The sequence below is a fragment of the Caretta caretta genome, chromosome 3 (assembly GCF_965140235.1).
Source record: "Caretta caretta isolate rCarCar2 chromosome 3, rCarCar1.hap1, whole genome shotgun sequence".
Classification (NCBI taxonomy): domain Eukaryota; kingdom Metazoa; phylum Chordata; order Testudines; family Cheloniidae; genus Caretta; species Caretta caretta.
This window is the reverse complement of record NC_134208.1, coordinates 206042845-206053663: the sequence shown is the minus strand read 5'-3', so window position 1 is coordinate 206053663 and position 10819 is coordinate 206042845. Positions and strand designations below refer to the sequence as shown.

The window sequence follows — 10819 nt, the reverse complement described above, 5'->3', positions numbered from 1 at the left end:
GCCGCAATTCTGGGAGGTGCCCCCCATCCCCCCAATGGCAGGCAGGGCCACCCGGAACGCAGGGGCTTTAGGGGCTTCAGGGCCCTGGGCTAAGGGGGCCCCGGGGCCCTGGCCTGCAGCTGAAAAGCCCCTTTCGAAATGTGGCCCTGAGAGCACGGGCTGGAGGACTCAGGAGGAGCAGGGGCAGCCACGCAGCCAGCGGCTGGAGAGAAGCAGCGCTTTCCCCTTCGAAGTGCCGCTTCTCTCCGGCCAGCTTTGAAGGGGAAAGTGCCACTTCTTTCCGGCCGCTGGCTGCGCAGCTGCCCCTGCTCCTCCACAGGCCGGAGGACTCGGGGCAGCCCCCCCTCCCTTTTTTTTTTCCCCCTCCAGTGGTGCTCCTCCTGCTGCACCCCCCAATTGTTCGTCTCGCACACCCCACTTTGGAGACCACTGGACTAGATGACCGCTCGAGGTCCCTTCCAGCCCTGCATTTCTAGGATTTTATCATGGAGAATGACTGACTGGTTCTAGTCCATGGCACCAAGAATTTCAGGTGTTACCTTCAATGTGCATGGTCCTCAAAAGTCAGTGCAGGGCTAAGGCCTAACAAAATGTGCACTGACATTTTATAAATAAGCACTGCTTCCAGTTTATGGAGGAAGACACTGGATGGGGGAATCTAACTTTAGGCTCCTTCATATTGCTGCTGCCTTCCTGTACCATCCAACTCAATCATTTTCTTTGTATTAATTATTCCTAATTTCAATAAAAATGAAAAGCTGCTTTCCTTTAATGAAATCATTCAGCTTCTCCTCACAACTATATTTTATACAGACTAGCAAATACTTCCTGAGCCTTCTCTTACAGCTGGGCTACACACGGATAAACACTATGAGATCTGTATCATAAAATTCTATTGATGAACAAAAATTCAACACGTGGACTGTCTTCAAAATAATCACACAACGCCTGTGGTTATAATATAGTATTACAATGTATTATGTGCAAAACTCATTTATCATTTACAAAATGAAATAAAAACACAAACATGTGCCAACGATTTCAGATATGTGGCAAACCAACATGAAAAAAGGTACAGATCTTATATATACACATCCATACAAGTCCAAGGTCTATGTTCTTGTGACCACCTGTCTTCAATTACACTACTACAAGAATTTAGTGAGAAATCCTGGCTCCGTTAAAGTCAATGGTAAAACGGTCATTGACTTCAATGGGGGCCAGAATTTCAACCACAATATTCAGTATTTTGAACAGGTTTTATAGAACATACACATTCATTTCATTGTACCTTTCTATGTTTAAGGCTTTGACTTTCAGATGTCTTTACAGTTTCTCTCTTGTCTAAAGACAATCTCAGATTCATCAAAAGCTACAACAATCTTTGTTTCAGTCAAAAACATGTTTGAGGTTGCTAGTATCAATCTATATAAAATGGTTAGTGTTCTCATCCATTTTATTGGTGCTTTTAATCCTTTGCTAACACAACTAATATGTGGGAGAGTTACCCATCAGCATATCTACAGTACTTTAAACATACAATTGTTCCTTATCAATCTCCTTCACCCATTTTTTGCAAGGAGCCTGAACCAGCAGACTAAACACATTTGATTCCTAAATTAGTTTCTCTACATTCTCTACCTCTTCTCTACATCCATTTATTTCATATCCCCATTCCACACTCTTGTATCTGCTTTTCTAAAACTGCTGTATATAAACAATAGTCTGGATAACAGTACATCAGGTTCATATAAAGGCATCTATGTGGCCAGTGTCAACAATACAAATGGCTTACAGAAACAGAACAATCTCAAAACAAAAGTTGCATAAAACCCTCCAGTAACGAGGAAGAGAAAAACCACAGACATTTAATGCGATACTCTAAAACCAGCAAGAGATTTATTTTTGTATATTAAATGTTAAAGTCACATGCATAATTATAGAATACTTTATAGTTAAAAAAATATTTTAAAAACCCACCCTTACAGTTTACCTGCAACTGCTATAAAATTTCTATGAAATACATAAAAACATGGAGTCTTTCTGTAAAAAAAAAAAAAAATTAGTTTTAGATAGAAAACTATCCCATCCACATAATTGGGAATTAATTGATGCCCTGCATCGGACAGTCTTGTCACACTTATGCTGGTGAAACTGAGAGTGTACCAGCCAGTGCACCCAAAAGTTTGTCTAGAATACATGTTTAAATCAAAACAACATTTGGCTGAAGGATAAGTATGAGAAACTTAATCTCAACATGCTTACATGGATAGACCTGCAGAGGGCCACAGTGTAACAACTTCTGTGTACCAAGAAACTCAGCTGCATGGGTTGTTCACTCAGACACAGTGGTAGCACACACTGCACAATTGGCCATAAGTACTGTACGTATACTTTCTATAGGCAGTGCTAAAAGCTGCTGCTTGTGTTCTTACTAGGCATTTAATCTATAGACTTTTGCCTCCTAAAGAAGAAGGCAGCCACGCAAGAGATGTTTTCAACTACGTAACAAGGAACCCAAACAACAAGCATCTGTTCTATAAAGTGGAGTTGTCATCATTGTTCTGGAAAATGGCACCATAAGGATCACTGTTAATGCGCTTGTAGACAAAATGAAAAACCTGGGGTTGGGGACGGCTGTGCAGCTCTGCCTTAATCTTCTGAGGGTAAGTATCTTCTGTTAGCTGCTGCCAGGTATCATCGATAAAAAGAAACAGGCTATAATCTTCTGGGTTGTCCACTTTAAATTTTTCAGCACAGAGCTGACACACATCTTCTGTGGTGATATAAGGTCTTACTAATAAGGTCTTTCCTGTACAGCCACTGTTAACCTCCTGAAATGCAACTCGAAGGTAGTTCTGTAAAGTGAGAAAACAGATAGAAACCAAAAGTCAAATTAAACACCTAAAAAGAAATGTGAAACTGTTCTGCTCAGCCCAGCAGCAGACTGAAAGGTCAACAAGTAAGCAGCAAGCCTCACCACACATTAATTGTGAGAAATATCACACTACATTTCCAAGCTTCCCTGTAAGTGGGGACCATCTTGCTACAAAACTGGTATCCCTTGTGATGAACAACGTGATCTGTAATGTTGGGAAGCAACACACATACACCCGGGGCAGTATGTCCAAAAAATGCTTCTGCTGTGCTAGACTGCAGGATAGAGACTTTCGGAAAGCACCAGAACTGGCTTAACAAATCAGATGAAAACTGAACTCTCCGCCTATTTTAAAAGAAGGAACATTTTTACTTTTCTTTAAGAGGCACAGAAAGACGGTACATGAAGACAATCCACCGTGCAATATTTGAATGCATCGATATAATTTTAAGGCAGGAATTTGATCTTTTTTCTCTTTGCAAAGCGACACCCTCTCCCCCAGGCACTACATATAAATGCTAAATACTACAACATAAGAAGAAATAATATTACCTTTCTGCTTTCCAATAAGCATTAGAAAAGTAAAATATGGAAACTGAGAAATAACATCCAAATTTTTAACGCAAGAAAAAATAAGTCTGCTGCAGAGAGTTTCTACAGGAAAAAATGTATCTGGGAGGGGAATTGGAGGAAAGGAAAAAGTCAGAAAGGAGGGGGTAGTATCGAGGAAGAAGAGGTTAGCATTGAGTGAGAACTGCAGATGGGACTTGTGTTTGTGTGCGAATGAGTCATTAAAGGGGCCAACTCACATGCGAGTTGTGCATTTACATTTTGTAAATGCAAGCTGTTGAAAGCTAAGACAACAATAACACCTGTATAATTTTTAAAAATTCCAATGGAAATACTTTTTCTTAATAATTAAATATTCCCCTGTGGGGTTTGTAGCCCAAACCTTTCAGGCTAGTGACAGTGAATGAGATGACTAGAGTGAACATGACTGTAAATAAAAGCAAAACTATTCTATTTTCATTATCCTATCTGAGTGAATGCAAAAAGTAAATAGCATAAATAGGGAAAAGTAAATTAGCTTTAATTTCTCCTCCATTTTTTTAATGATTTAATGTGTTACTAACATGAGTACAGAGAAGTTTTAAACATGCACGATTTGAACCCTGACAGGGTTGCTTTAAGGAGAAGTTAAAACTTGGAAAAGTTCCCCCATAACTCACAACTATCAAGATCACATATATGAGGAGGGTGATTATTTATCCAACATCAACTTAAGGGCTAGTTTGCTTTTCAACTCAGATGAGGGGTGTGTATACCCCAGAATGTGATCAAGCTAACTGGAACCATATTATGTGCAATCAGCCACCATGAATTAATAAAATAGACCACATAGTTAAGGGTTAATTTGAAGCAGGCTTTTAGATACAAGGTCAAAAACTAGCTGGCAGTTTCTGCTAATCAGAATGTTAGGAGGGGACAGACAAGTCAACAGAGACTGAAAACCTTGGTGATTTGAAGACCTTGAGTCTGGGCTACTCTGATATTAGAAGTTTATTGAGAGTTAGGAAAAGTGATGATTTAGTAGGTGTCACTATGACCTGTGTGTTTTGTAGAAGTTAGTTGTAGAGTACTCTGGAGCAGTCCTCTGAAGACATCTTGAACAATGTTTTTCCTGACAACTTTTCTCCCTGGCGGGTGAGCAACGGATCACTGCGATCCTGCTGTTAATTACTCAATACCGTTCCAGATGTTAGGTAAATATTTGGGATGTTCTAAACCTATTGCTTATGTCTGTGTGTGCTTAAATCTAATAAACTGCAATGTTAGACAAGGGCACGCTTACTTGCATTTAATTCTTGATCAGACAGAATTGCTGTGTTCCTATTGATTTATTCCTGACACAACCTAGAGCAAAATAGTTAAGTTACCACTGTTGGGGGTTCTGAAAACCCTGGGTAACAGAATCTTTCCAGTGTCCAAAGAGGAACTTTTTGATTAGCGTCAAGGCTGTTGCTGTGCAATGTAAAAATGATGGTGATGAAACTGGCATGTCTTCCTCCAGAAATAGCTGGACCAAGAAAGTATGCAGCAATTCAAATCATCTGGGTCTGGCTTTGCACATCTGTCCATACGGGGATATTTTATTTCAGGAACACAGGATGTGTGAGAAAGGATCTGAAGAATTCTGGCATCTCTAGCAGCTAGCTGAGTGCATGAATTTTGCCAAGCATAGTCTGTCTGGGGTATAATCTTGATGATTCAAGATTCTGTTTTGGAAGAAGCACCCAGAAAGGGAAGCTGTGGTCTCTCTTACACAGTACCAAATCTGTTCTCCAGGCATCCTCACTCAGCACGATTCTCAGTCATGTGACACACCTTGACTCTGAAATCTGGGTGCACAGGAAGAAGGGGTGGCACAGAGTATAGAATTTAGCCCACAGCAGAAGCATTCTGAGATGAAGTCCTCCATGGAAGATGTATTAAGATTAGGACATTTCTTTAGCAAAGCTGCTACAAAAAGTTTGCAATACTCTGGTAGATGGGGAGGGTAGACTCAGGTAGATTGAGATGTCATATAAGCACAGGAAAATTGAGATGTATTTATAAAATGGTTCTCAGCGAGACGCGACTATCTCCGTGCAGTGGTCATGGTTAACTGCCTAAGTTAATTAATCCTCCTCCTAAAAAGAGACATCATGCAAGTCTGCTCTTTTCCCCAACTCCCTCATGTTCAACCTCAATCTTTAATTCTTTGCAAGAAAACCACCAGGCAGGCAGAGAGAACATCATGGTTGCCTTGAATGAAATAAGTTTTCACTATCGACTGATGACCTCCTCAGACCTTGATTGTGCAATTCCCACTAGAGAGTCATCATGAACTAGTACGGAAACTTTGGAGACTATGATGTGAATTGTAAATAACTGAAACCAAAGAGTTTTCTATGGATCCACCCTCCACCCACATATTTTAGTCCAGCAGTTGACTTATCTGAGTTGTCTAACTCTGGACTTGAAAAACAATCCTCCCTTAATACAGATGTTGTCCCCAGCTCACCCTTTCTTAGCTGTGTTCGAAGGAAGTAAAACACTTCCTTGTCACTGACAGCTGATAGGATTCTGAATACACCCAGAACACAGGTCTGTACAGACACTTTTCAGAGCAGAACCACACTAAGGTCTTTTATAATGTTTAAACTTTGCACAAGGATTATGGTGTGTTTACAGCCTCTTATACTAGGTTCTCAATACTGCCAATGTCATTACTGCAGTCAGTCTGTTAGCAAGATAGCCTAGAAATTCCAACTGTAATTACAATTTTTATCAATATTTTCAAAACCACTGTACTCAGCAGGAGCTAAGGGTGTGCAATACTTTTGAGTCAAATTTATTTAACAGACTAACTTTAGGCACTCATTTTTTAATTCTTGGCCTTTATTTTCAAATGCAAGAAACATTCAGAGAGAGATGGAACTTTCAGACTTTGAGCAAAATTATTGAAGTTGGGCTTTTATATACAAGGAGAAAAGCAAAATAATGATTGTGTGTTAGTTTTAAACAGACAGACAGACTCAGCCTGGAGAGGAAGGTAGAAAGAAATACCAGTGTAGTTTCTGAGTTTATAGGAATTTGAATAAGTGGCTCACAAATTATAATATAATAAAATTTCCATAAAACACAGTTTTAGGCAGGAAATACCTAGTGAAGAGAGGGGATGGAACTGAGAAAGAAACAGCTTTTCTTATTAAAGCTGATCTGAAAGGACAAGTTGTTACTGTAAAACATTCACAAGAAGTTGCAGGATGAGTCCGTCCCAGGCAATAAGTGTGTCTAAGCAACTAAACAAATGATTTTAAAAGTCACTTTGTGACAGAGAGAAATTAGATTTTTACTTAATCTAGCCAACTATTCTGAAGTAACTTGCAAGAATAGTCTGTCTAGACAGTATTTGGGTATACCACGATTTCTGTGAACAACTCTCAGCTCTGCTCTAAAGGGGTGACACAATCCTAATGCTAATATCAGTTATCTTTAGAGGAATCTATTGCCCTACACTTAAAGGGTAGCAAGGAAAGGCAGAAAGACTACTAAATGTCTGCAATTCAGCTCACTATTATAGGCTTCTCAGAAATACAGTGTGCCAGATCCCCAGCTGGCATAAATTGGATTGGCTCCATTATCTTACAGTGAAGCAAACAGAGAAGTGAAACCAAATGAAGATAACGCAGGTTAGCACACTTGTGAGCCTTTATATTGTACAAAGGGGAGGGAAAAATTAAGTTCCTTCACTTAATATGCTTTCTCCAGACCATTCAGTAATTCAACTTTACAAAATAATCCAAGGACTCTCAAAGAAACTAAGTGAGACATTTTGGGTCAGATTCTGGAGTGAAAACTAACATCTCCTCTCTAGCTGGGGATTCTCCCAGCATGGGGTTGTCTCCAGTAGGCATACAGCTTGTGTAACAGGCTCCCGTACTACTCCTTTATACTGGGGAATATGGTGGGGAATGACAGAGGAGGTGGCCTGAAGAGCTACTGCCCGCTGCTGTAGGTTAGAGCAACCTCTAGGCTGCTCTAAGCTATGCCACGGCCAAGGCAGAGCTGGACAAGAATCAGGGAGCCATAACCATTTTCCTCATGGCCAAATTAACTGTTGCACCAAAGAGATCATAGCTGCAACAGAGAATCTGGCCCTTTATTTCTCTCACAAGCCATATGCAGTACCTGAAAATCATCAACTGAAGGAATTGTTCGGTTAGTTGTCCTCCTCTTATGCCACTGCCGAAGAGTATCTCTGGCTTCTGAGCTCAGCAATCGGGCTGCTTGTTCTTCCTGGAAATTCTTGATCAAAGAAAGTGCTCCATACGCGCTTGTCAAGTAATAGCCTCCTGTGAAGTAGTGCAAGAGAAGAGATTTTCAGAATATTCAGGAATATGAAATCAGTCAGCCCTGCTGATATAGCAGGGGAAAAACTATAATCAGAATACCATAAAATTCTTTATACTATTTCCAAAGTAGTCATATTCTGGTTAAAGAAAAAAAAAAACAAACCGCAGTGGGCCTGTTATCCTATATGAACATTCTTAACAATGTAACCAGACAACACTTTTATTAACACTAGTGGAAAACACAAATTCATCTGTTGAAATCAGTCTATCCACCCATTCATCCATGTAGTCTGCAGTAATGGATTTGGTTAATGTGTTGGCTGATTAGAATTGCTCTGTACCAGGGGTGGCCAAACCATGGCTTGTGAGCTACATGCCCCTCTTTTACAGTTAAAGTCCAGCTCGCGGAGCTCCCTACACCCCCCTGCCACACACACACATTCTCCACCTACCAGACTGGTACGGGGGGAGGTTGGGACCTCTGCCTTGTAGCACAGTGGTGGGGTAGGGGCTTCTGCCAAGCAAGGAGGGGGGGTTTCGGGGCTTCAGCCCCATGGGGCACATCTTCCAGGGCAGGAGTGGGGCTGAAGCCCCAAGCCCTGGCAGGCGTGCCTCGGTTCTCAAAACTTCTGAAGATTGTCATATGTGGCTTGGGGGGGTCAGTAAGTTTGGCCACCCCTGCTCTTTACCCGTGTTTCTCAGTTTTATAGACACTGCATGTTATGAAGTGACGGGACATTTATATCACTAGGCGCAGCAGTACTGTGCATAGTTACTTTTTAAAAAAAAAAACCCGACACATAAGCAATGATCCTTTTTTTCTGAGCATTTGCACTATGCTCTTTGAAGTTGGATATTATTTTCCCTTAATCTGAACACCCCATTTTCAAAGAGTGTTTTTTTTCCCCTCCTGAGTTTTGGGTAGAGGTAAAATTAACAGGCTGGTTTTTAAAACAAAAATCTGCAGTTTACAGTACACAGATCTTATGTCAAATTATTGTAATTGCCCTCAAGCAACAGCTGAGAATTTAATTTGTTACACCCAGGAAATATTCCAGAGAGTCTGCTACAATTTGGAGGCTGAGACACAATCCATTCTTTTGGCCAGAAGGCTGGCCCTAGTTTGTGTTTTTTTAAAAGGAATCTCCCATGGCCTCTTTATCTCCTCCGCATCCTCTTGTTTCTGTCTAGCTCAGGAGGTGGTCTCTGGAATCCTCTCTTGCTATTTACTTCATCTTTATTAGGGATTTAAATGAAGCCAAGACAGAATTACAGCAGAAAATGCAAGCCCGAAGTAGTAAAAGTCCCAGAGTGAAGTTGATGAGACTGAGCTCTCTGCAAGTGGGGGACACAGGCACACCCTGTTTTGTTTTTTTTAAACAAGGCAGTCAAATAGGAGATTTCCACTGAGCTGAAGCTCTAGCCATTCACTGCCATTTAAACTACTGCCGGCGGCAGTAGTTTCAGGATTATAGTTAGTGTCCTCTTGGCTTTTAGTCTCCAAACAAGTTTCATACATAAAATGTGACAAAACCACTAACCCCACCAAAGTGAACAGTACATTCCTTTTGAACCGCACAGTCCCAAATCACTAGACGATTCTTCCTACAAATTATCAGAGCATCTGGTGTTAAAGACAAGAGCCAATCAACTGTGGACTTCTCCTTTTATTGAACTAAAAACAAAACTTCCTGTTAGTTCAGCAGATGTTTCTGCGTTTCAAGCATGTTAATGTTCTCCAGCTTCATACATCAAATGTTTTCCATGATGAGATTTCTAAACAATGTGCTGGAGGAGCTCTATACTCCAACGCAGGGAACAGACAACTGTAGGATCGGAGGAGGCCTGACATAATCCTCTCAAACATGCCAACATCCAACGGGATACAGCAGTTTTGTTCAGTCTAATGAGAGTAGGAAGTCGAATTTTCTTGATGGCAAAAATACATAAATTTAGACTCAAAAGTGACCTTGACCACAGGAGTTAAAAACCATCTTCCTAGCTACAGATAGCGAGGGGCAGTTCTCAGGAGCACCTTGTTAAATATCGCTATGAAACAGGAGAGGGCTGGGGTGATTTTCCTGCCTCTGATGACATTTAGCCCTCTCTGTCATCCCCGCCACAGATGACTTGTTTCAGGGACTCAAAAAAATACTTCCCAAGAAGCAAATATTTTGCCTTTGGAATGGGTGTATCACATGGGAGGTATTCTCAAAGTATTTTCCAGGAGAGAATCCCCCAGGCATTCACCCCAGCCTCCATTCCAAATTACATGTGAATTGAAAGCTGCTGCACTATTAATAGACTCAGAATATTTTTCAGGACTTGAAGTATAAACACATCCAGCATGTGCACGTAATATAAGCTTGTTTGCCAAGTCATGCCACGTCCCTCCCAGGTTATTGAAATCCTAGTCACGGAAATGAGAACCAACACAAACAGATTCTCCAGTCCATCACCTCTACACGCTGCAACCACATGCACCCTTGGGACTCGGGTTATATCACAACCGAACAAGGACAGTTTTGGGAGTCTCTTGATAACGTACTGGCAGCACACCATTAGCTTTGGGGCTCCTTTAAATACTTTTGGTTAAAATTATGTTATGAGGGAACTCCCCTCCACTTCCCGCCACGCACACTTCCACCTGGTTTTAATAAAAACAAAAACAAACATTTACCTTCTCCATGTAGTAAAGACGGATCCAACAGTTCCATCATGTATTCAATTTCAGTATCAAGCTCCAGCATGTCACACTGGGCCACTACATAGGTCAGCACTGGCAAGAAGTCATCCGCCCCATACATCCTCCCTGGAGCAAAAGGAACACAGACACTGATACAATGGCCAAACCCTTTTGCTGTTTTCAGCTGGTCAAAGCTTACATTCTGTTGCTGTTTTCACGATACTGCACAATTACACTGTTTTACAGAATGGTGTTTATTGGTGTGTGGCAAGGTGGGAGTCTCTGGAAATCGGCTATTGCAATATACCAACTCGGAGTTTGATCTTGTATTGCTGACATGCCCAAAACTGAGTTTTG

At 41.1% G+C, this 10819-nt stretch overlaps 1 protein-coding gene across 8 annotated transcripts in view; it reads right to left on the bottom strand.

Annotated features, from left to right (window-relative positions):
* Positions 1-954: 954 nt before the first annotated feature.
* The window catches only part of RIN2 (Ras and Rab interactor 2), a 141508-nt gene continuing 131643 nt past the window's right edge, over positions 955-10819 (bottom strand). For all 8 annotated transcript variants that reach the window (XM_048842450.2, XM_048842448.2, XM_048842447.2 and 5 more), the window contains 3 exons: positions 10457-10588; positions 7613-7776; positions 955-2858 (listed from right to left, as the gene is read on the bottom strand). In XM_048842450.2, the coding sequence (XP_048698407.1) occupies positions 2538-2858; positions 7613-7776; positions 10457-10588 (617 nt within the window). In that variant the 3' untranslated portion in view covers positions 955-2537. The remainder of the gene's footprint in view (positions 2859-7612; positions 7777-10456; positions 10589-10819) is intronic.